We start from the raw sequence: 26,471 nt of genomic DNA on the forward strand, positions 1-26,471 counted from the left end.
TGAATTAAAGAAGATTTTTTTAAACTGAGCGACGGTGCAGCTGGCTTTTGTCACGAACGTTCTGGTTTACTCCACAATTACTCACAGCATCCTGGGAGTGCGGCTCGAGTTTGCGCCAATGTTTGGTGCAAGAAAAATTATATATATATATGTATATATACCCTAAGCTTACAACTCCCTCTACCGATGACAAAAGGCGAAAGGACAAACATACAGGGACAAACATACATCCGGTCTTTTATTATATTGTTAGATATATGTATGTGTTTTCAAATGTTATGGTCAGTAAATCATGAAAGTATAATTGCTTACAAAAGGGATGAAAAACATTACTGAAAACAGTTTTAAAAAAGCTGCTCTTATCCTTTCTCCTCTACATCTTCCTAGGTGACCATTGTGGAGAAGGCGGACAGCTCCAGCGTTCTGCCCAGTCCTCTGTCGATCAGTACCAAGAGCAAGATGACCTTCCTGTTTGCCAACCTACGTGATCGAAACTTCCTTGTGCAACGCATCTCTGATTTCCTGCAGCGGACTTCACTGGCCAAGCAGAGCGGTGATGGCACCGCAGAGCGGGGGATAGCTGAGCAAAAGAAGAGCACAGACAGTGCAGTCTCTGAGGTTTGTGGACCATTTTACAGGGATGGATTCCAGAAAAAACCTAACCCTCTCTGTGGGGTGGAGCCTTCCTTTAAAGAAGATGTTTACTGAGATTAAGAACCTCTCCCAATTGCCCTCACCTCTTTCGGCTGATGGATTGAGTAAGAGTATTTAGGAATTCCCTTAGAAGGGAGTGTATTTGGAGGCAGGAGTTTCAAAATGCTGCAAGAGTAAGCCTTTACTGGCTAGCTTTCTTTGAGATATCAAGCCTTGGTCCATGCTGACATTGTCGCTTTTGGGCAATATGGCGCTATTCAAAATTATAGGCTTGCTGTAATTCTTATCCATACTTCAATCTACACCATAAAAAATGTGTAAAGTGGAATTTGCACATTGCAGTGGAATGACAAAACTCCCAAGGTATGTGCACACTGTGTAGATGTGGGAGGGGGGGTCTTGGTCTCTGGGCATCACACATGTTAACCGCAAATGATTAGATACATGGAGAGAAAGAAAGTCTGGCAATTATGCTGGATAGGGATGGACTGGATGGAACAGTTCACAAAGGGTCAGATTTTCCACTGTCTGCCGGCATGTTCTTACTTCCTCCATTAGGCACGTTTGTGGTACAGACCTGGCGGGAGCTCAAGAATAAGACTAGTAGGGGGATATGTTAACTCGGGCAACCCCTTTTTGGCAATACCACTCTCCTGAAAACTCAGAAAAGCATGACCTTAAATAAATGGGCGGATCATGGAACAGAGAACCTAGGTGATGTTATTGATTGAGAACGGGTGTATTTTCACAGACATACAGGACGGTTTATAGTGAATATGTCGAATACATTTTTTTCGAATGCCATATAGATCTATAGATATCATTTTTTTTTTCTAGTGGGGGGGTTCCCCCCAAACGCCCGTTTATTTTTTTATTAACACCTTATTTTTACTAGCTAAACCAAAAAAAACATACAAATAAAAAAAACATACAAATAAAAAAATGTCTGCATCATTTTTTTTTAGACAAAATGGCATTCGAAAAAATGTTTGACATTTTAACTGGATACCATACAGGACACGTTCCATTTGCAATGTTGGCATTTCTCTGCAATGTATAAGCTGATTGCTAATAACACATTGGGATCATTGACTAGATTGAAAGCCAGATGGGAGATGGAGGACAGGAAAGACAGCAACTGGACAGAGTCATTATTTGTACCAAAAGGTTTAGTGGTATATGTGCTAGATTTCATTTGGTCCATTTAAAAATATTGCACATAACTGTTACAAACCATCATTACAGCTCCTCCTCAAACCAAAAAAAAAGGATTCAAAGCCCCCCACACCACCATCCCCTCTTATCAACCTCCCCCTTTCCCCACCCCCATGTAGCCGGTCCTCATTGAGTCCACAGAGTTCAAACTTGGGGTAGCCCCCTTTTTCATGAAAAGCTGCTCCCAAGCCTACTGATTCACATTAATTCTGCACTTATCAGTCGACCTTACCTGTCGGCTAACCGCGTGGGTGCATTGCTGGTCTATTTCAGAGCCACGGCTTGGGTCTCATAAATTTCCTTCCCCCAAGACCGCCCCGTGATCAAACCGGACATGGTGTAACCCTCACTGTACCCCCTCTTAGTGCCCGTATTTCTCAAAGAAGCCATAACCCCTCAATATTCGACCGGGACTCATCCAACACGAGTAAGGTAGTCCATGTGATAGATCGTTTATCTTTGCCACCCATTCCTTCTCCGTTGGCATGCAGGGATTCTTCCATAGTTGGGCCAAACAACATCTAGCGGAGACCAACATAATCTGCCCTCCTTCAAATTCTTCCTCCTGTTCTAACTACACTCCAAAAAAGAGGAGCAATGGGGGGGGGGGGGCTCCCTGTGGATTCCGTCCACCCCTTTAATCCATGAGAGGACCTCCCGCCAGAATGACTGTACTCTGGGGCAACCCCACCACATGTGTATATAGTCACCCTTCACCTGTTCACACTTCCAGCAACATGGATCGTACCCTTTATGCATCTTCGCTTTCCTAGCCCGTGGGTAGTGCTACCTGTGTATCAGTTTTATTGCTTGGTGCCTATACTGCAGGGAATTCTTTGACCGTACAACCCTTCTACAGATCTGTGTCCATAATGCATCCTCAATGCCTCTCCAGATCCGCCCCCCACCTGACCATTGCTGGGAGTGGGGGCCTCGGCTCCGCCAGCAAAATTGTCTTGTATAATCCTGCATTAAGTCCCTTGGTACCTCTCCTTATTAGCAGGAGCCGTTCAAAGTCTGTCAACTCCCTTTTCAACTTCTCCCCCTTCCGGGGCTCTGTTAGGACTCCCTTCAGCTGCAGGTATCGAAAGGGTGACAGTCTACCCACATTCAGATCCTCTTTCAGCCTATTCAGCGGTAGAAAGGTGCCTCAGTCCCAGTCTTGCACTGCTTTTATTACTCCCTTAGCAGGTTTAGGAGGATGTTAAGATGCCTTATGCCCCAATTGTGAAAATGTAATATGTACTTTTCTGTACACGATTTGGTCGTCAATGCTGCGTCAATATTATCGAAGAACTATTTTCGCAGGCTGCAGGATTACAACTACACACAGATATGGCATTGGCTGTGCTCAGTGTTTCGGGGTACCTGACATGACCATTTTACAGCAAACTCTTTATTGCCTTGCCCTTGGTTGCCAAGAGGGACATCACCAGCAATGGGGGCTTCATAGTAGCCAGGTTAGCAGAATCGAGAGTGTGGTTAGACAGAAGTAGAACTGATTTACAAACAAAGGGTTTGCCTGGTGAAACACAACAAAATATGGGGAAATGTCAAAACGGATATAATGTTACAAGTGTAGAAAAATGGTGAACGAGTAAGATGTGCCATGGTGGGTCTCTTATTTTGTGCTTCATGGAATGACCCGGTTGTGAGCTGTACTGGTACAAATTTTGTTATGGGGAGTGGGAGGAAGGTGGGAGGAAGGAACAGTTGTTGATATGCTTTTGCTGTCTTTGTGACATTGGAAAATCAATAGAAATTTGTTTTATTAAACTAATAAAAGGCTGATGGGGCAAAGATTGCCATTTGGTTCGTTTTGGGGCTCTAGAATCACAGGAGGTGAGACAGATTTATTTTATTTTTTGTATTTGTAAAGCACCTAAGCCCGAAGGTATCTGGGCGCTGTTGTGAGACCAGTTACCTACAGACAAAGAAACATAGCATAAAAAAAGTGTGCAACACTAATTGGGGTACATTGCAGTAGAGGAGGACAAACCATAGTCTCAACCCGTGCTCTGCTACGGTGGGAGTGCTAGGAGAAAGTGTCAGAGGTTAGGCAAAGAGCCACGTTTTGAAGGCATTGCAGAAGGGCCAGTATGATTCCTCTGCTCTCAGGTTGGGCGGGAGGGCGTTCTATTGGTTCGTCGCCACAGTCGGAAAACCGGATCCTCCTCCTCTCACTCTTTTGAATTTCGGTAAGGCCTGGCGATGCGCATGGATTGATCTTGCTGGTCTGCGGGTTTGACATGTCACCTTTTTTTGAGCAAGGTATTCAGGGGCTGTCTTAGCAAGACAGTTATGCATTATGCACTATGTCTTGAAGATAATCCTTTCCCTAATCGGGAGCCAGTGAACTTCCTTTCGTGCTGCTGAGATGTGTTCTCTTTTAGGAATGTTGATAGCTGAGCGTACAGCATTGTTTTGAATTACTTGCATTTTGTGAATGTTCTGTTTGGAGGTCCCTGCAAAGAGGGCATTGCAATAATCCAGTCTTGATCCGATGATCTATGGTTAGGCAGCTGATAGGTGTAAGGAATTGTCTGGCTGCATATGAGTTTAGCTGTGTCTGCAGCTGAGGAGGCAGCTGAGGAGGCAATCGCATTCACTTGTTTAATGAGTGACAGGGTGCCATCCAGATGGACGCCCAATGTTTTCACTGTAGCTGAAACAGGGATCTGTATTCCATCTATCATGAATGAGGTGAATTTGGAGTTGAGCTTCAGGCCTAGATGGTAGAGTAGATTTTGTTGATAGAGCGGGAATCATCTGCGTGGATGCCTGAAAGGGGAGTGGGATTTGAGTGTCGTCGGCGTAGTTTGTGTAGGATATGCTGAAGGAATCCAGGATGTTGAAGAGGGGTCTGGTGAAAATATTATAGAGGGAGGGAGGAGACACATGCCACAAGGAATTGGGATGGGAGGGACGCTGGCCGTGTCAGAGAAAACTCTCATGGTCTTCCTTCTAAGAAGGAGGCTATCCAGGACTTGGCTTTGTGGGAGATATTGGCGGCGGCCGTAAGGTGGTGGCAGTGTTTTATGGTCCACCAAGTCAAAAGCAGCCGAAAGGTGAAGGAGGAGGCTGGCTTGCATTCATCTCTGAAAGCATGTAGCTGGTTTTTCAGATCTGATTGCGCCGATTCCGTGCCATGACCCGGTCGGAAGCCTGATAGGCGCATGCCAAGGATGTGGTTGGTTTCTAGAAAGAATTGAATTTGGTTGTGCGCTGCTCTATCTAGGTTCTTTAGCAGGAAAGGGACAGTGGTGATGGGTCAAGCGTGTTTTTTTTTTAGTAGGGGCAAGACCCATGCATCATGCTATTGGGCTGTCTGGGACTAGATTTGCATCTATAAATTTAGTAATGAAAGGGAGTAATGCTTCTGGGCAGTCTTTAATGGTACTGGCTGGGCAGATGTCTCCATTGCTTCTGCAGGGTTTGCGGTTTCTGAGGATGTTGGGCGTTTGTTTCTGAAATTTCTTTAAAATGGAATGGCGTTATGTGTGGGTTAGTGTTGATTGGGAGGGTGGTGGGTGTGGTGACGTGCTTATTTCTTCCCTATTTTCTGCTGTAGAGTGACTATTTTTGACCGCATGGCATTCTGGATGTTTATGCACCATGTCCTGTCTTTTGAGATAGTAGTGGGTGGGGTGGAGGGCATTTCTAGCTCTCTGAGAATTCTGAAGGTTTCTTGAAAATTAGAGCTGGTGTTGATGATTCTTGTGTTATAGGCTGAAACTTTGGCTGCAATGGTGGCCTGCTTGTATTCTTTGGAGATCAAGTGAATGCAGCATTAGCGTGGTCGTTAGGTGTCTTTCTCCACAGCTTTCTGCCTGTCTTTTTCTTAAATGCAGGACTTGGAGGTCAGGGGTAAACCAGGAATTAATGTGACCCGTTGTTTTGGCTCTTTTAGGAAGAAGAGGGGCAACCAAGTCTACTGCCGTGGTCAGTGTATTCAGTTAAAGGTCTGCTAAAACCCTCGGGTCATTTGCTTTGAGGTGCTCTGGTAGGAGTGGTGAGAGTAGAGGGGCGATTGCCTCTTTAGAGATCTTCCGGGAGCTACGAGCCAAGGTGGGGTCGTGGGGCTGGCGGCTGCTGTTTAAGTTTAAAGGGGGGACGTTAATGTTAAGATATGGTGGTCTGACCATGGCCGGGGGGTATTGGAGGTGATGGTAATCTGACTGTTCAGGTCAGCTATCCTGTCCAGAGTTCTGCCCTTAATGTGAGTGGGGTCTGAAACGCACTGTATGGAGCCGAGGGCAGTGAGTGCATTAGACACAGCCGTGGCAGAGGTATCGGTTAGGTCAGAGTGTCCTAGGTTTAAATCCCCAAGCATAATAGATCTGGAGGTAGGTTGTGATTGGTACGTGAAGAGCTCTGGTTAAAGTGTTCTGCTTCTTTTTGTTATCCTTTGTGCTGGAAAACATCGCCATGCAACACCAATTCACGCACAAATGTACCAGAATAAAATATGTTTGAAGGTGTGTATCCACAGTGCTGGAAGCTGGACAGGCACACACAGCTACAGCAGATTGAAATAAGTCTGTGTGTGCCTATTTCGTATTCAAAGAGGGATATAAATGTTGCAGCTTAGACATTTTTTCATGTGTCTCTTCATGGTGCTCAGAGGTGGACACATTTAACCATATAAATGCACAGGTGCTTAAAGGGGTTGTTCGGTCAGAAATTGTATTTGCCCAATCGATTGGGCATGTATTTTAGAGCATATATCATTTGTTATTAAAAATAAAATTCCAATGCATATTACCCGAGTTTTTCTCACTTTAATACATGTGAAAACGACGGGTCGGTACGCCATCTTGTGCTTATCTTATCCGTTGATCCATCGTCCTAAGTTCAATTGCTCTCGCGGCACTAATTCAGATCACCCCCGCACCTCTGTCGCTGACATCACTAGACGCTCACGATGAGCTGCACCTATTTTAATGATGTTAGTGGGCAGCGTATCCAAATGTACACTATCATCACCAACGTCGTAACGTTATCTTACGCAGAACCAGGAGCATATACAGATACAAAACTTTAGTTTCTTTTCACAAAAATTATAAAAACTGTTTATTTTGAAGAAAAGCAGAATAGTCGGGAGCGTAGCAAGTACTTAAGATTTTGACATAACACTGAAAAAGTACACAAAAACATGGGTTACTTTTTCCTACCAAGGTTATAGCTAGTGAACATTGCATACTGATCTTATAATGCTGATTCCGTTCATCGATCGATTAATCCGGGTCTTTGCATTCTTCACTGAAAGTTATTATCTTCCACCACCGATTTCTTATCGACGCACATGGCATTCCATTACAGAGAAGAAATGAGTGGTTTAAATTTCAAATGCAACACTTTCACATCCGCACATTTTCAGAATTTCTAGGCTGCCATGTTGCTCCTTATTACTACAAAAGGACAGATTGGTGTCTGGGGATCGTCCCAGAAAATGGTCATCACAGATGCGTTGTTGTTGATTGTCTAATTACGGTTGAATAAGCCGTTGAATGGTAAACTGTACCCATGACAGGCACACATCGGTATAGTATAACTATGTAAAATCAATAATGCAAAAATATATTTCAGTACCCAATTTATAATTGTATATACATAGTACATATTTATGTTAACTATCATGACTCCAGCTACAACAACAGGATCAGCTGGAGCCACGATGTTCACCGCCGCAGCCCAAGGTCCTGATTTGTTACGTCGGCCCGCCCGCCCCTCCCCTCCTGCTTTAAATGGAGGGGGAGAGGGCCGAGAGGCGAAGCCGACGAGAGAAGGCCAGGAGAAAAGGCCTCCTGTGCTCTTTGCAGCTCCGCTGCGAGCACTTCTCCGCCCCCACCAGCTGGAATCCAGATCAGCTGTTTACTTTACTTTCGGAGCAGGCTGCTGCTCCAGCCCGCCCACGGCCGCGTGTTCAGCCGTCTCAGTCCCATCTAAGATGGATGCCTGCATCTCCATGACTCCAGCTACAACAACAGGATCAGCTGGAGCCACGAAGTTCACCGCCGCAGCCCAAGGTCCTGATTTTTTACGTCGGCCCGCTCGCCCCTCCCCTCCTGCTTTAAATGGAGGGGGAGAGGGCCAAGAGGCGATGCCGACGAGAGAAGGCCAGGAGAAAAGGCCTCCTGTGCTCTTTGCAACTCTTCGCTGCTCGTCTGCCGCGTGCCCATCTCCGATGCCGTGCCTAGAAGGTAAGAAGCACCACACCTGCAAGCTTCTCTCTATCCAATGCTGTACCTCAAGGCGCATCAGGTTGCGCGCACGTACATTGCAAACCGACATCAACTCAGCCCATCCCCACGAGCACCCGTAATACACGGCTATGCTCACGCACTGTACAACCCTCTATACTCGCTGATAAGGCCAGGCTCCCCCGCAAAACCTCAAAGCCTGCATCCACTACATTTACTACCAACACAGCGACCAACAAAGTACTTAACTCTTCGTATTACTGTACTGCCCCCATATCGAATGTGACTACAAGTGTGTCCACCATCTCTGAAAATGAGCCCCCCAGTGTAAAATCTGCGGTATGCAATTCTTCTACCACCATTTTGAATGCTATTCTGCCAAATGCTATGCCACATGTGTCCACTACCTCTGAAAATGAGCCCCCCAGTGTAAATCTGCAATATGCAATTCTTCTACCACTATTTTGAATGCTATTGTGCCAAATGCTATGCCACATGTGTCCACTACCTCTGAAAACGAGCCCCCCAGTGTAAAATCTGCGGTATTCAATTCTTCTACCACCATTTTGAATGCTATTGTGCCAAATGCTATGCCACATGTGTCCACTACCTCTGAAAATGAGCCCCCCAGTGTCAAATCGGTGTTGTGTATCACCCCTAACACCCAGAGCGCAACCCACCCCTCCATCTCACCCTCTTTCATCATGAACCCCCCCCCAGCCACTACTGAACCCCACCTGAAATGCGCCATGATTAACGCTAGGTCCATCAATGCCCACGCTCTAGACATCCACGACCTCCTAACCTCCCAGGACTTAGATCTACTCATGATCTCAGAAACATGGCTACATGAGGCCTCCGGCCCCGCGCTCTCCATCGCCCTACCCCCTGGCTATTCCATTACTAGACAAGATCGCCTCTCCAAAGGTGAAGGTGTAGCAATTATTGCCAAAGACTGCCTCTCTATCAGAAAGGTAGAGAAATCCATGACCAACAACAACAGCGACTACCTCCAAGTCAAAATAACCCTCTCTCCCCACTGCACCATTACTGTACACACTGTCTACCGCCCTCCAGGCCCAACAGGAGACTTTCAAGCCTCTTTCATCCACCTCCTCTCTGACAACCTCAAAAAACAGTCTAAAGCCATTCTCCTTGGGGATGTCAACCTAGGGCTCCGGGATAGCAAGGACGTAGCAGCCAAATCCCTTGACTCTGCCCTCAATGCTCTAGGCTACAAGGACACCATCCTGAGCCCAACTCACACCCAGGGCAGAACACTCGACTGGATAGCACAGCACAACTGCCCACTCATCACAGGAAACAATCCCACCCCATGGTCTGACCACCACATCATCACCTTTAGCATCCTCACCACTAGCTCCCCTGCTGCCCCTCACCTCAACTGCTCCCACCCTGCCTCGCCAGAAGTTCCCGCCAGCTCACGAAGGAAAGGCTACTGCCCTTCCTCCAAGGCCCAGCCTTCAGACCACCTTTTTTCATCAGACCTAGAAACACTCGCAACAACCTATGATGTTGCCATTAAAGCAGCTATCACCTCCATTGCCCCTCTCAAACCTCGCAAATCCAAACCCACTACCCACTCCAACTCTTGGTTCACCCCTGACCTCCTCACACTCCGAAATGAGAAAAAAGCCGCACTCACACAGTGGCAAACGTCCCACTCTGAAAAAGACAAGGTGATCTTTAAAGCCCTATCCACCAAATACAAAAAGGCAATCACCCAAGCAAAGGCCAAATCCTTTGAATACAGAATCTCGGAAGCCCAATCTAGCACAAAAGAAATCTTTGCCATTTTCAGGGAGCTCGAGACACCCACTCCCGTCCCCCAGAATTTCACCAAAGACAAAGACTGGTGTGATGAAATACAAACGGCCAAGCTAACCAAATTAAGCCTCCTCAAAAACAAAATACTAGCCACTAAACAAGCCTTACCCAATAAGCATATCCCCATCCTACCACCTGCCCTGGATCCCCCCCACCCTTCTCCTTCAAACCCATTCAGGAAAAAGACATTATCAACATAATGAGGAACATCAAACCCTCTAACTGCAAAGATGATGCATGCCCAGCCTCCATTATCAAAGACTGCACGGAAGCGCTAGCTCCCTTCCTAACAGCCTTTGTGAATGCCTCCTTTACCACAGGGAAAGTCCCCGCCTCCCTCAAGGAAGCTTGGGTACGCCCTCTTTTGAAAAAGCCAACTCTCGATCCCACCTCCCCCAACAACTACAGACCCATCACCACTGTCCCATTCCTCCTCAAAATATTGGACAAAGCAGCCTACCTGCAGGTCCAGCACTTCATTGAAGAGAACAAACTCCTTGGACTCTGCCAATCTGGCTTCCGCCCCAGACACAGGACCGAAACCGCCCTACTTGACCTGAAAAACCAGATGGGCGATGCTAGAGACTTGGGTAAACCAGCACTTCTCCTACTCCTTAACCTATCGGAGCCTTCGACCTCGTGGATCATAGTGTCTTATGCCACCACCTTTCCTCCACTGCCAAATTCTCCCCAGAGGCCACAGCCTGGATCACCTCTTTCTTACAAGACAGAACCATGCAAGTATTCTCTGACCTAGCCGCCGCATCACCAACCATTATACTTTGTGGTGTACCCCAAGGCTCCTGTCTCTCCCCCACCCTATACAACATCTTCACACGACCCCTCTTCCTCATCCTCGACGCTATGGGCATATCCTACACCAACTACGCCGACGACACGCAGATCCTCCTCACTCTCACAGGGAACTATGACACTGACTCCCTGACCCTCAACAACCTCTACAACACCATCCAAGCCTGGATGGCAGACAACGGTCTATGCCTCAACTCTGACAAGACGGAACTCCTCCTGGTAGGTTCCCCCGACACACTAAAAAATCTAGATGCCCAATTCAGCCACTTCACCATTGACTCCATTAAAATTCCGGTCTCCGACTCTGTCAAAACTCTGGGAGTCTACCTGGACTCCAGCCTATCCATGGATAGACAAGTCAGCGCAATAGCCTCAGCAGCTGCATATCATGCCAAAACTATCAACGCAGTCAGACCCTTTCTCTCCAAAGAGAACTGCACCAACATAGCCAGAGCCATCACCGGCTCTAGGCTAGACTACTGCAACGTACTCTTTCTAGGAACCTCCAACAAAAACTTAGAGAGACTACAAGTAATACAGAACAATGCTCTCCGGGCAGCCCAAGGCATTGCTAAAAGAGAACACATCTCTGAAGCCAGAAAACTAGCCCACTGGCTCCCAATAAAGGAAAGGATTGTATTCAAAGCCCTGACACTGACCCACAAGTGCATTCACCTCTCTGCTCCAGCATACCTCTCTCAAAGGATCCACCCTGTCTCCACTACCAGGCCAACCAGATCACCGTACACCAACATGCTCTCGGTGCCACTAGTAAAAAGAGTAAAAGCGGGCGGATCCAGCTTCCCCTATCTCGCGCCCACTCACTGGAATGCCCTACCTCCCACTATCTGAGGGGAGGCCTCCCTCACCACCTTCCGCAAAACTCTGAAAACTACCCTCTTCACATAAGACCTGACACACCAGCACGAATACTTATCATATATGTTGTAATTATATACGTCCCAATGCAATATCTGTAACAGTACGATATCTTGTAGTATTCATAATGTGTTAACAATCGCTTTCATGCCTGTACCATGTAACTAAGTTATTGCAAGTAACAGCGCCTCAATGCCCCTGGGCTTCTTGCGCGCTATATAAATATAAATAAATAAATCAATAATTAAGTTACAATTAACATTTGTTACAGCAGTGTTGCGGTGAAACTTTGGTGAATTTTCTCTCCATCTCCGTGTGGCGCGGATTGCAGTCTGTCTACACTTTCAATTATTTCCATTTGGAGCCCACCTTTAAAATCCCACACTGGCCCGATGTGCGCTGTGTTACAATGCTGTTATAGTGAAACTTGGTGATTTTTATCTCCATGAGGAGTGGATTACAGTCTACACTTTCAATCATTTGCATTTGGAACCTGCCTTTAAAATCCCACACCAGCGCAGAGCGCGCTGTCTGTTAGTGTTTCAGTGGGACAGCAGAAAGTTGCCATCGTGAATCGAACAGAATGAGTTTTGTCAGAATTTACTTTTATTACAACTTGGAGCTCTGTGGGTGGTTAGCCCTGACTATGTTTTGAGTTTCCAGGTCTGAGCGAATAATACAGGGAGGTGACTGCAGACTTTGTGCCTTTGAACCTCCCGGTGAAAGAGTGGAATTATTTTTCGCTGGCTCCTTAAATACCATAGCAAGAAATCTGTGGGTTTGGCACTTTGAATTTTTCTCAAGAGCTTTTCAATAATGACCGCGTTTCAAGCTCTTTAGATGGATCTGAGAAGCAGGGCTAAAAGCGGTTTACTGCTACAGTCCACGGAATTGGATGCTTCTGCTGCACTGTCCTTTGAATGGATTTGCCCCTACCAGAATTTCCAGAATTTCCATGGACGTGCCATTCGATCGGCTGGTTGCTCATTCAGATTGTGCTTTGCATGTACCTGGGGGTTGGGGAGGGCGTTGGAGCCTTACTCGTAAATAAAATGGTTTCCAACTCTATAAAATCCTAAATTTCTGTATTACAAAAGAATAATATATCTGATCCCGAATTTCCTTCGACATCCGGTGTTAAGAGTGAACACTGTAATGTGTCACCTGACTTTTGCCAACAAAAAGAACTTGTGAATGACGCACAACTCCTGGAGATCGAGTAGATACAAGTCGAGGAGCAGGGAACGGACAAGGATTTTTTCTTGAATATGCCCCTCCCCCCATCATTTCGGAAGCTCCAGAGACTGACACCTACTCTGAATCATCTATAACTTCTTATGAGTCTACCCTTGCGCTGTCACAACAAAGACGGCTTTCTATGGCGATCAAATCCATAGATTATTCAGTAATGGGGGTTTCAGATCCTATCCTGTTAGAACTAAATCAGGTGCTGAGCTCATTGTTTGAGAAACTACAGCAGGATTCCCAGTTCCATTCAGCCTCCCTTGATCTAATTTGGGGTAAACTTCAACTCATGCCTGGGACAAAATTAGCTGAAAAGACCCTTATTGGGGACCCTAGGCCAGCACCTGGTAAGTCATTTGTGGTTTTGGATGATATAGTTGCCAGGGTGGATCACAAACCTATATTCCCCCAGGATGTATATATCATGGAATCGGGGAAGGGCGACTCGAGAGCCGCCCCACAGAAGACATAACTCCCCTCTGAAAGTCTGTTAAAACTAAGGGTAAACACTTGAAGAAATCCAAGAATCTTTAGCTTGCCAAGGTTCCAAATTCTATAGCAAAGGCTTTTTTGAAGTCTGCGACGATCCCTTCAGGAAAGTCGCAGAATATACCAATGCCGAAAGCACGTTATTGCATCGACTCAAGTGGGGGAGGATCAGACTAAATATATTTGAATTACTTGGTAGGGAAAACTACACAGACTGGTCCTGTTATAGTGAACAATGGAAGGGTGAGATGTTTTGACTCTGCAGTGCAGACATCTTTTCCTGTGGAGAAACAAACACTATGTGATCCACTATCTGTTTTTCCGACAGTTGATGGTACAAGTTCAATTGATAAAGTTGCAGGGGGTTCTTCAGGATTTGTCTCTTGTACTCAATATTCAAACAATATTTCTCTGCATGAAGGCGCATAGGGGGTAGAATGTGGAAAAGCGAGGCAATACACCATAGAGGAATTGGGGCGGCAGGGTCTTGCAGACATAATTCACCTGCATTGGCTTCCTCTAGAGGCAGTCAATTGGGGCCATCTGTGCATTTTCCACTAGGTCTATTGAATAACAGTGGGGGAGGTGAGGTGTTAACAACCTACTCCCATCAATCCTATCTGGGGTGGTCGGGAAAGGAGTTTGATGGGATCTGATAGAAGGGGCCTGACTCTATTTATTTTTACAATCCGCATCCTGAGAAAAATCGCAGTTTGAAAGATGAGGAGTACACCAATTGTATGAATACACAGCTTAAAATGGTCTGCACACCTTATAACAAAAATTGTGTTGAACTGTAGAGGCATTTTGAGGTTGCTCGCACAGGTGGCAAGCCTATGGGCTATTGTTACGCTCACCTGGTCTCTGCGGGAACGTTGGGTCACGGTTGGAGCCCTTCCCGGAGATAACTCCCTCAGGTCGCTTCTCTCCCCCAACTGCTGTGTTCCCGTGGATCCGGAAGGCTGGGTTTGTTCCTGTGACAAGGTGAGAGGCAAAAAGGATAGCGTGGTGCTGTCGCAATTCCCCTCTGCCCTTTCGTGCCAAAATGTAGTGCGTAGAAGTTTACCCATGCAGGCTCACCTGTTTATATGTAAGGATGAGCTCTCCGTCCCGCTTCTGTTCAGCCGGGGTGCTGTGGATCGACCTAGTTGTGTCACTGGTCCAAATTGTAGAGGTCCAGACCGGCTGCGACCATTCAGTCTTGACGGTACGTTTTTATAATAATGATTGTTGTCCGTATTCTTGTAACAATATTGTTCCAAGGAAGATTGTTCGTAATGGTGTATTGTTCTCTCTCCCTTGTAGTGATGAAGATGACCCAGGAGCGAGTGATGGAGAAAGAGTCTGCTCTGGATGAACCCACCACTGGTAAGTAGGTAGTTTTTAGTAATTGCACCAAGTTCGTGAGTAGTGCCGCTTTAGCGAATAAAAGTCTATGCGACCGCTCACCTTATGTCTCTTACCTCCCTTGTCAGGCTCGGCAGGTCGGCGATGACTGGAGAACGGTGTCCGACTCCTTCTGGCTGCCGGAGATGAAGATCCACGTGGAGAGGGCTCCCGATGAAGGTCCCGTGTTGGTGCAATTCGGGACAGGTAAGGATGCTGGGGCGGTACCTGCGGAGGATTCCGGAAAGCAGGTAAGATGAATGCGGCTGAGTCGGGAGCAGATGACAGCGCTTCCAGAGATGGTGTGACCTCAGGTAAGGCGTGCGCAACGACTGCGGAATTGGGAGCGGATGGCAAAGCTTCCGTCGATGGTGTGACTACAGGTAAGGCGTGCGCCGCGACTGTAGAGTGGAAAGCAGATGGAAGAGTTCAGGTTAGATGGTCAAGGTATCCAGAGACTGAAGATGCGCGTGTTGAACCAGGTAGGTGTTGAAGGGTTCCGAGACTGAAGGCGCACGTGCTGAATCAGGTAAGAGTCCTCTGAACGGCGGTAGGCGCTGCTCTCAGCAAACTAACGCGAAGCGCCAGTATGTGGGTGGGGCCGGTTTATATAGCCTGGCCCCAGCCACTCCCCTTAGGCCCCGCCTTGTGGCCCCACCTAGCTCCTCCTTTAGTCTCCTGCACGTGCCTTCCCTGTGATAACAGGGCCCCGCCCTGCCTTGCTGCACGTGCCTTTGGTGTTCTGTGTGCAATGCACACTTTGAAATGAGCTTGGTGCCATAAGCGCCAAGACTGGGTCCATTGGGACCCTCCAAGAAGTGAAGCACTGGGCTCTTGCCCAGTGGCCATGACAGCTATATCTTCAAAAGACATTGAGAGAGCTGAATTCCCTTTCAGAGGGAAAACCCAATGTAGCACCAATTCCTATTGTGACAAAGTTGGTTCTTAATCTCTATAACCAGTGAAATTGGCTCCCTGTATGACTTGGGCTTTGCTTTCTCTGAAGTGATTCCTCAGAGGGGTTACAATACCTTTGATAGAGCGACTGAGTATTATGGGATTCAGGAAAGAGGGGTATCCTTAAATCAGACTGAAAGAACTGATCAAATATGCCCGCTAGAAGTCATTCCCGAACACCAATATTCGAGGCACTGGTAAAGATACCCGTAAATTAATGATTGTATCCTGGAATAGTTGCGGTCATAGCCAGCTTTTTACAAATCTGAACTTGGTAGAACTTTTGAGTGATTATGTGATCATCATTATTCAGGAAATATGGCTGACAGAGGCTCACGTCGTGGACGGGTTTGTAACATACTTTTCCGTGCCCGTAAAAGGCCTAGGGAGGAGACAATCGGGTGGCCTTGTAACTGTTATAAAGGAGAGCTTTGGGGTTGCAGTAGATTGTCAAGTCATTGCAAATGAGAGCCTGCTCGTAGTCCACTTAACTACCATGATTGGAGGTAAAAAAAACAAAAGATCCTATTGCTGAATACATACTGGCAAAGCACTCTATCCCACATAGAATCCATTTTTGATGAGGTGGTGGTACTCCTATCCAATTGGACCTCTGTGTAGACAGAGGGCTTTGTAATCTTGGGGGGGAGATTTAAACTCCCTAGTGCCAGCTTTTGCACTGGGGTGACACAGATGCCCTCAGAACGAAAGGTAATGTTACGCTCACCTGGCTCCCACAGAGGCGTCGATCTGGACTGGACTGCTGCGGTCTCCACCAATGTGGCGCGTAGGACCGAGATGAAGGACTGGACTGGCCCACCTAGCTTCGTTTGCTTGGCCCGTAGGAATATTCTTCTGCAAATGGAGAAAGGGAATTAACCACCCGTGGAGTTGAGCGTAAGTCCCCCCACCCCGTTGTTCTCCCCACTGATCACCTTGGATGTCCCCACTTATAGTTTCACCTGATGATTTGAAAAGATGAGCTCTCCATCCTGCATTGAGCGCAGGGGCGCGTAGATAACCAGTTGCTTCACTGGCTTGAAGGAATTGGTGAGTTCCAGGGCAATATTGACTCCGAAATTCCCGGCAAGACGCCGTAAGTATGTAGTTCAAGAGTTCAAATGCCTGACTTTCACTCTTGTCCGATTGCTTGCAGGTTGCAGCTTCACCCTACTAAAGAGTTCCTCGTGGCAACCGGTAATATTCTGGTAAGGATTTGTATTATCCAACACAGTTCGATAAAATAATGTCCATATGTAACCTGTTGCTTTCTCCCTTATTCAGGCACTGAGAGAAAGTATGAAGTCTCGGGGAATAATGCCTCCGGTGGTAAAATCGGATACATTTTTTGTGATGAGGAGGGTTCCCCTTGTTAGTACCTTTGTTTCACCTTGCTGTCCTTTTGTTTCCCCTTAGGGGTTTCGGCTAGAATGCAGTGGAAGCTGCGCCGACCCGTGAAGAGGAATAGTACCCCCGTTGGTAAAATCAGGTAAGTCTATGGGGGGTATTCCTCTGTGTATTCCCTTGGCTCATCGTGCTGTTCTCGTCTTCTCCTTAGGTGCCGGAGTGCGGCGGGAACATGCAGGAGGATGCGGTGAAATGTGAAGATGCTGCGAAGGCCGGTGAGTTCAGCGCGGCGCTGCAGCAGGCGAGGCGACGCACATAAAATAACTTCTTTCTTCCAGCTCGAAGGCGCGATGGATCGGGAATTCAGGTAAGGTATTGCTCTTGTTCTAACCTTTTCTCCTTCTTTCTCCCTTTTTCTAGGAGCTCCAAACTCAAGGCGGGCGTGGCAGAAGACTGGATGCAGACTTGCAGGCACGCTACTGGATGCAGAATAACGCGAAGCGTGTGCTGCTCTTCGGGCGTGGTTTAAATAGCCTCCAAAGTAGTTCCAGGTAAGTATTCCTCCCCACCCGAGTAAAAAATAGTCCCTAGGTAAAATAGTCCCTTCCAAGCCTCTTTTGGCTTGGAGCTCTTGCAGCATGGTCTGCATCAGGTAAGTTTGCAGCATGGTCTGCATCAGGTAAGTTTTAATCTATGAGCCGGGCGCCTATGGCGCCAGGACTGACTCTCCATATGAGCCTGGCGCCATAGGCGCCAGGACTGCACCCAAATAGCCCCTAGCAGGGGTTGTTGGGCTTGCTTGGGGTAACTTGATGCCTGCTTCCGGGGTTGCTGGACTTGGTCTGGGTCCCCGGGGGTAGGCATCATGACAGGTAAAACATTGAAAGCGATGGTTGGAAACCTTGACATCTTTGGGTCTCTCCCGGTTAAATGGATCGGTTTGTGGTGACTTGCTGAGTCGGAATACTTGGCTAAGAGGCTGCAGTAAATTAATTTTGGATTACATTTTTGTGGACCAGACCTTGTTCTATATGTGTTCATGTGTCAAAGTGCTCTCATTTGAGTGGAGTGATCATGAGATGATCACGGCAGAGTTTGATCTCCCATTAGAGAGAAGCAGGGGGTCCCGTTCCCGCAGTGTTAGTAAATCAAGGGTCAAATAGAATATCATTGAACCATTACAAGCCCTCCTTCGTTAACACTAAGGCAAAGGTGTTATGGGTTTCCACCTGCTTAGATTGGAAAATGGAAACCTTCAATACTAACTGTTTTGATTCCTTTTTGGGGGATATCCTCGACAAGGCTGAAACTAAATAGAAGTTTGGCATGGTGAAACATCTTCACTGGTTTGACAGTACAATGTGGGGCAAAAAGAGGGAACTGTGAGTGAGATTAAAAGCAATTAAAAGCAACCATAGTTATGACCTAATGAATCAGGTAAAAGAGGTTATATTGGTAAAACAGTCCAATTGTACTTGGCGAAGCTGGTATAAGGGTCAACTGCTCCAGTATGATGCAGAATGTATGGTGGACTCCTATAACTACTACCACCACATACTGGTGTCTTAACCACCTGGGTAGAATCAGGCAGATGTTCAGCTAAACCCATATGGGAACAGCAGTGGGTGTTGGAAGGAAGGCATGGTATCAAAGTAAGACAGGCACAAGTGACCACACTTCAAGGGTGTTTATTGAACTTTATCAAGGGTGTGATAAACACCTATCTAAAACTAAGATGGAAGCAAGCTACGACCATCAAATAATAATAATGCAGCCCTAGTGGAAAAATAAAAGGGCCTATACTAAAAAAAATACCTATTGCCAATCCTTACCTCTAAATACAAATAGTGTGGGATGAAGTTAATGAAAAAGAAAGAAGTGTTCACAAAATGAAAGTCAGGATGATTGGGCCATTAGCCTCCCTTCCCCACATTTCCAGCATGGGCAAGGCGGTTCACTGGAGCAAAGCGCACACTCTGGCTTCTGTGGCACAAGAATAAAGTTCAATCTGCAGTTAAGGACCTTCTGCGTAGAAGCCGCTATACTACTTGTAGGTCTCTAGACTCAAAAGGGCCTCCTGTGCAAAAACAATACGTAAACGTTCTTTTCCTTTGAGATGTATTGAGATTTGGGTTTTCACCCTGGATTCCTATCAGCCGGGTTCAGACCCTTTTCATCAGTTCCAAGTAGGATACCCCTATTCCGGGCTGAGATCCCCAAAACAGTGTTCAGAGAATTTTTACTCGGGTGACTTACAGTTCACCCCGATCCGCGTCTGCTGGGCTCAGATCCCTTTCTTTCGGTAAATTAGTCTCCCCCCGCTGGGCTTGGACCAATTGTGATTTACCTTTAACTATCAAAGACTTTCGAAAGTGCACAGGGTTTAGCTTGATCCGTTGCATGACCACTTCAATTTCGTTATTCCTTTTCCTCACACTCGGCATCAGTTGGATACCTGACACAGACTTTCAAATGAGCGCCCACCTGGCGCCAGACCACTCTGTGTATGTTATCTTTTGTTTGCTTCCCAAAGTTCTAAATGTAAAGTTCAATGACTTCTTTGGTTCCAATTATATTTGCGTCGCTCTTTGCAAACGCCACACACACTGTTCTCTTTGTACAATGTTGCCGCTTGCAACCTTTGTTCAAAACACAAGCTGGTTTGATATCAGTTTCTCCGACTAACCGGCTTTGCGTTCTTTTCTGACGCCGCTCTGTTGGTGGAGCCAAGGACAATACCACAGCAGCAATCGCTCCTCCCCGCCTTGGTTATTGACGCGGAAGAGCCCCAGGTTCCTCCAACACACTGTGCAGGTTTGATCAGCCTTAGTTCCTGCTCTGACTTTCTCACTTTTGAAGGCTCACCAAAACAAGTCTTTAGAGGTCACGGGTACTTACCTCCTTGCAACTCTCTCTGGTCTCGCAGTCTTTTTCCCTGTATTGAACTGCCATCTTGGAACTGTTTCCTTGTGTGCTTTGCCGCTCTCAGTGTGCACTTTCGTGCTCCGCCTTTTATCCGTGCAGGGAAGCGTGATGGAAGTAAGGTGTGTGTAGTAACCCGTAATTGCCTGACCATGATGTTGGGACATGTCAGGTATACGGCTCTGGTGTTAGTCCGTTGTCGCTCACGGTGAACTGTCCGTGAAAGTGTGGGGGGTTGAATTACTAGTTGGGGAAAAGGTGTTATTGGGAAGGGGATACTGCGTCTCGCCCTCCGGTGTCCCACTTCCACTGCCTGAGGACTCCTCATCCAGGTGATCCTCCTGCACTGGTCCACTGCAGGAACTGGATCCAAAAGCGATGGCTGTGTCCTGGCCACCTGGAGGACAGATCCCCAGGGACTAGCGGGTGAGACACCTTCAGGTTTCTCACAGTGTCCTATTATGAGGCTATATTCAGGCAGACTTCTGTGCTTGACGTTCCTCCCCATAATTTGAGGTCCATGATGTGGATAATTGGAATTTTACTATTGAATTTGAAGAAGTGTTTAGTATTATAAAAACTATTAGCACTTGAGGGCGCCATGGTCTAATATGCTCTCTAATATGCAAGAATGATCCGGCATCTTGGTTAACTATCTTGACCCTTTATTTTCGTCAAATACTAAAAGATCTAACTCTTCTTGTGAGCTGGCAAACGGCTTTCTTGATTCCGATTTACAAGAGAAGGGATTGGAACAATCCTTGTAATTACAGGCTAATATCGGTTCTTGCCGCCAACAACAAAGTTTTTGTGTCTGTACTCTTGAGACACCTTGGTCAGTCCAAACAGGGCGTTTTAAAAAATGGCAGACCGTTTTTAGGAAATAAAATAGTACTAACCTAAACGGCCTACTGTTAAAATATGTTCACCCCTGAAAGGAAAGGTAACCACCACTTATGTGGCAAGTATTGATCTGATGTCAGCCTTTGATACAGTGAACGGAGCACTCTTATGGCAAAAGCTGGCAAGTTGGAATATACATTCCAGGCTCGTAACACTTTTGATAGCACTTCATGTAAATACTAAAATTAAGGTCAGATCAAAGGTTATTGTATCATCAAGGAAAAAGAAGAAAATGCCAGGTTCTTGGTGGGCAGATGGTCCTAAACTAGAGACGGTAGACTCACTTGTGTACCTAGGCTTTTATATAATGTCTAACCCTACTAAGGTAAAACTGAGAGCCAACGCGGAAGATAGAGGGTTCTGAGTTAACTGCGATTTTAACCCATTATCATATCTGACCGAATCGAACCGTAAAGGACTGATGGCAAACTATCAACAATACAAATGACTAAATGAGTATGCTTTGATTTAAGAAAGGCCAATGGCCGAAGCATGTGTCATCCTAAGGGCACCATACTATGGAGAATAAATAGTGATGATTGAAAACACCCTGCCACTTGTCTTTAATGGAGTATTGTGACAATTATTAGTATAAGCAGTTTTTGCCTTTTTTACCGCCATACTCTAATAAGACGCGACCACCGGATTATTCAAGACACTGTGATTGGAGGGTTGCCGAGCCAAAACAGTACAGTTTAAAAGCTCTCTCTTGCTTTTCATAAAACTTGGAGAACACCTCGCCCAAATAACTGATGGCTTATTAAATGTATTCAAAGTGGTCGATGGGAAATACGGGAAATGTTCAATACTTCCAGAATTGAAGTTTTATCAAGGTAACATTATCCCAAAGTTACTTTATGGTATTGAAATCCAGAACCTTTCCATCTTGAATTTGCTCCCCAAAATAGAAACACTGTTATGGAGGAAGTTGTTTAGGGTACCCAATTCTCTTCCCTGGGCATTGCTTAGGTATGAACTGGGCATTCAATCACTTTGATCAAGGGGAATGTGGAACTTTTTGAATTTGTATCGAAACATTTGGATTGCAGACGTTTGAACACTCTATGGTGATGTTATGTCGTCCTTGGTTACTATGTCAAATGGTGAGCACATGAAATGTCCGTTTCTATATGCGAAAGAGTGTGAGGAATTTTTAGTAGAAATTGGCTCATGTCAGGAAGAGCTAAAATGTAGACCTCAGTACACCAGAAATTGCTTGAGACTAAAGGATTGGATTGATACAACTGAATTATCACAATTATCCATTCCTGTTAAATCTAAGTCTTGAGCATAAGAAACAAGGAGTGATGGCTCCTTTTTTGAATATCTACCATAGCATATCGGCTAGAAATTATTTCCTTAGGTTTTCGTTAGTAACTTTCTGCAACAAAGGTGATTCTTTTCAGGTACAATATGATCGAACAAAAGGATCTGAAATGTAGATTTTGTGGGAATGAGAAGATTGAAACAATTAGACACATCGTTTTGAAGTGCTCCTTTTTTCAATCATTGCGTAAAAGGTACTTTAGTAAGTACCTGGGTTCATGGGACATAATAGATGGGAAAGCCCTTTGAAAGAGATGTTTAGGGGGTTTTGTAACCTCTGATTTGATAGCAGTAGTAGACTTTCTAAGGTTGATGGGGATGTGCAACATTTTTAGATTTGGTTATTGTTTTACCTTTTTCTAAAAATTGTATTCTATTTTATTGCAAACAACAATTGGTTAAAATGTTTCATTTGGTTTTACCTTGAAAGGACTTTTAACTAATTGTTTGTTGGCCAGGTGACATATTCTGTCTTGTTTTAGAATTTTTTCTTTTTTTTTTATGTACGATTGAGGAATTGTATTGTTGAAGGCTGCATGGCAGCCGAATAATATTATTTTTTTTAATGAACACATACAATGTCTATTATTTGTGTCAAGTTGAACATTCCGTCACAACGTTAATCATATAGCATACAGCACACTTGCCATCCTCACTTGCATAAATATTATTTAAAACTCTTCTTACATTGTGTCTTGTGTTTCCATTCTCCCTATGTGACGGATGACCAAGCGCTTCGAAAGACAAATCTCAGTAATAGAAACTTACCTTTCCTAAGTAAGCTTTCAATATAGTGAATCTTATCACTTATTGGTGGATATTTGACACATTTTGGCCTTCAAATTCTTAGTGCGGTGGATTCAAGGACAAATAACAATGCAACCCTTAATACTGCAGAGAGTTTCGTTTTGGGAACACATGCCTAAAAAATGAACAATATTAATGGCAAGCTGTGCAGTGAAAAACAACGAAATATTTCAAGTATCCCAAATATGAAAATATTTACTCCCACAACATTTATGTATTCTTTCAAAGATGACCCTAGGTGAGGTGCAGACATGCTCGGATTTCCCTATACTTCAATAGGGCAATGCCTGAAAAAGAAGCAAAATTGATAGTGTGGGGCTGTTTTTTGGGCCAAAGTGGCCCGCTTCGTTTCTGAAATAAACAGAATTTGAATACAAAAGCGGTGGGTTAATAGATAGAGATGGCACGGACAGACTGGGAAATAAGAGGAGGACGGGCAATTTTACATCAGGCTGGGTGGACTGTTGTAGCAAGGGCAACACGTGCAATGAGCAACAATAAAAAGCAAAAAAGGTTTTCATCACTAAAATTCCAGCATGCCTCGAATGAGTGCAGTTTTGAAAGGCTCACTGGCTTCTGTGCATATCTGTTTCAGCAATCATATTGATTTCTGAATTGATGCATGCGCGCCTGGTGGTTGTCCTCCACACTAAGATGTAAATGTGCAAAGGCCACAGGCGCATGGTCATTGTTGTTAGGGAGAATTCTCTGTTTAGGCTGAATTTCCTAACCTAGTGATTCCCCCAGCAGCTTTGCTGGATTTTTGGGGTTTATTTTTTTCTCCTGCCAAGAGTGAGACTCTTTTACCCTCACTCTTGGGCATGATTTGAGTGCGTTTCTTTGGATCTAGATGTGTTTAATGGGCTATGGGGTCTTTTACCCCATAGGGCTTCATGTGTTTTTGTGATGTGTGTTACACAGCACCCTCAGTGCAGTAACACAGGGGCGTCATAGTGACCCCCCAGTATAGACTCCATACCCTGGGACTGACTACTGTCTCCCAGGGCATGTAAAGTCACCATTGACTTTATTAGTCTTAAATTCTGAACAGAACCAGTACAAACCATCATATTGTGGACGTACTGGCTGGGGCAATTCAATTGCCCCAGGGTCTGTTAGTCGAGGGGGCACCCCTCCGTCGCCCCTGATCGAGTTTTGGCTGGTGGCAGTGGATACTACTTTTTATATTCAACCGCAAATATTTTCCTATGGGATTTCCCATTGTTTTAGGCTACTATCTTTATTTAATTATTTATGGTAGCCTCGAACATACCACCGGTTTATTTAATTAATATTAATTCTCCGGTTGGTATTTTTTGCCAAAACTTGATTCTAAAATGGCGTTTGTGTTCTCTTCTGTGACTCCAACCCAAGTCGAGCCCTTTGTTCCACTTTTTGGCAGGCTTCTCCACAGAAGCCCTCCAAAGTGGTGCCACTCTGTCTGGGGTACTTAGGAGGGGTGGGGGGGGGGGGATTTAGGCACCCTGGACTGAGTTGCCTAGGCAACTCAAATCTCACTCCGTCCTGATTGGCCCACATAGCATGTTTGAGTGACAGCTAAGCTGAGTGAATGGGGGTTTTCTGCATAAAAGCAGGGCTTTGGGGACTGGAACTTCAGAAGTCGCCACAGGACCTAAGAATCCGACGAGGGAGAAGCTGAGCCGACCTGCCACGACACCACCACCGGTGGAGCCCTGCTGGACCGTCTCACCCCTTTTCCCAACGACAGAGGAGATCTCCCGCCGGAGAGTCTTCTTCCTTTGACTGGTGGGGATAACCAGTTTCACCGTCTTTTCGCCTTCCCAACATACCTCATGGCCGCCTTGCTTGTGCCAAGCACCCCGGCAACCGGGGTACCACGTTTTACCACGACCGCGAAACAAAGGTACCACCTTTAAACGGAAAACTCTGCGGCTGGTTTCTTCCCTGGTAGTGCAACGACCTTCATCTTTCCTCCAAGTCGAGATCTTCTCTTCCCCTGGACGACAATGCAACTTGCACCCACTACCAGGAACAATTGCCACCGCTGGAGGATCCTTCCCACTTAAGGTACCGTGTCCCGCCTGGCTTCCCTTGCCACCGACTGTATGGGGTAGATTTAGCCCCCGGCTTTCGAACCTGGGTTAGCCTGGGACACCCTGGCTAAACTTTCCTAAGCCTATCTAAACTCTTTTTGAACCCTCTGCAAGACTTTCTAAGCCTAGTGTAACTGTGTGATCTTGGGCGCATTTATGCTCTGCTTTCTCTAAGAGTGGGCCCAGCCTTTGGACTTTGGCTCACCAGTGACTTTTGCTCTTCTGCCTTGCTAACAGTGTTCCTGAATCTTAGAGTGGTGTACCTTTCCATATTCTGTCTTTTTCCCCTCCCTTTCTCACAAACGTATTGGAGTGCCATCTAGTTAAGCGCTCACCTAAGTATGAAAATAAGTGGTGTTTTACAGTGACTTATCTGATAAGGAAAAAGGGGTGTATATATTACAATATTAACTGTGTTTAGAATATTTTACAACAAGAGTGCTGGAGTGTTTCAAACCGTGTGTTTTTAAATAAATAATTATATACTTTGTTACCAAAGCTCTGGTCAGTGTTTGCTTGTATTATTGTATCTGGGTACCTATTGTGTATACTTTGCATACTGCCTAACTCTTCTTGAGGGAAGTCTGACTGCTCAGCCACAGCTACCAGGTAAATCTGGGTGGTGCGGACTGCTACCAAGTGGGTTTACTGCCAACACCTGTAGTCTTAAATCTTTTGCAGTGTTCCCTAAGGGAACTGCACAGGTTTCTGCCTAACAATTGTGCACATTGGCAAGACATATTCCTTTACACGTTATTTCAATGTTGGCTAACACTGTGGCACATAAACCTTTGGTCTATTGCTATCTGCAGCCACTTATGTTAAAGGTATTTGTACCATGCACCGTCACCACTGCAGTACTTATCATGATTCCTACTTTCCAGTGAGGTTAGACTTCATTTTTTAAAATGTTTTTCTTTTAATGTTTTAATTGACATTTTCAACGTTATAACAATACTATTACCACATCATATTATACCACATTTCCAAACCTCTCAGTCAGGTTAAACTCCCAACTCCCCCCCCCCCCAAAAGCCTGTTTATAGCATTCCCAGTTCTTCGTTGTAAACGTTTGCACACTCACTCCGTTTTCGTCTCGTGCTGCTTGGTCAGAGCATTCGCCCTCACTTTGACTGAACAGTGTTACTGTGAGAGCTATCCAGTGTAGTATATCTACTCCAGGTTCTTGTTTTTGCTCCCCCAATGCCTTTTCCCACACTCCAGTTTCTGCTGTTGTTCATTTCCGCAAGTCTTCCCACCATCTATTAACACAGTGCTTTTTGCACTTTCCACTGCATAGCTATGCTGTGCTTGCCCAGCACATATATTAGATCTTTGATTTTGCCCATCGCTTTCTGCTTGGTACCCCTCTTAAACAGTCCCAATATGCATGCCTCTTGGT

The 26,471-nt window shown here is 45.7% G+C and overlaps 1 protein-coding gene across 3 annotated transcripts in view; it reads left to right on the forward strand.

Moving 5' to 3' along the window:
• LOC138582632 (TBC1 domain family member 9B-like) overlaps positions 1-26,471 on the forward strand; it is a 1,499,720-nt gene that overhangs the window by 514,476 nt on the left and 958,773 nt on the right. For all 3 annotated transcript variants that reach the window (XM_069654093.1, XM_069654091.1, XM_069654092.1), the window contains exon 7: positions 388-618. In XM_069654093.1, coding sequence (XP_069510194.1) covers positions 388-618 — 231 coding nt within the window. The remainder of the gene's footprint in view (positions 1-387; positions 619-26,471) is intronic.

The sequence above is a fragment of the Ambystoma mexicanum genome, chromosome 3q (assembly GCF_040938575.1).
Source record: "Ambystoma mexicanum isolate Mex_15411 chromosome 3q, UKY_AmexF1_1, whole genome shotgun sequence".
Classification (NCBI taxonomy): Eukaryota; Metazoa; Chordata; class Amphibia; order Caudata; family Ambystomatidae; genus Ambystoma; species Ambystoma mexicanum.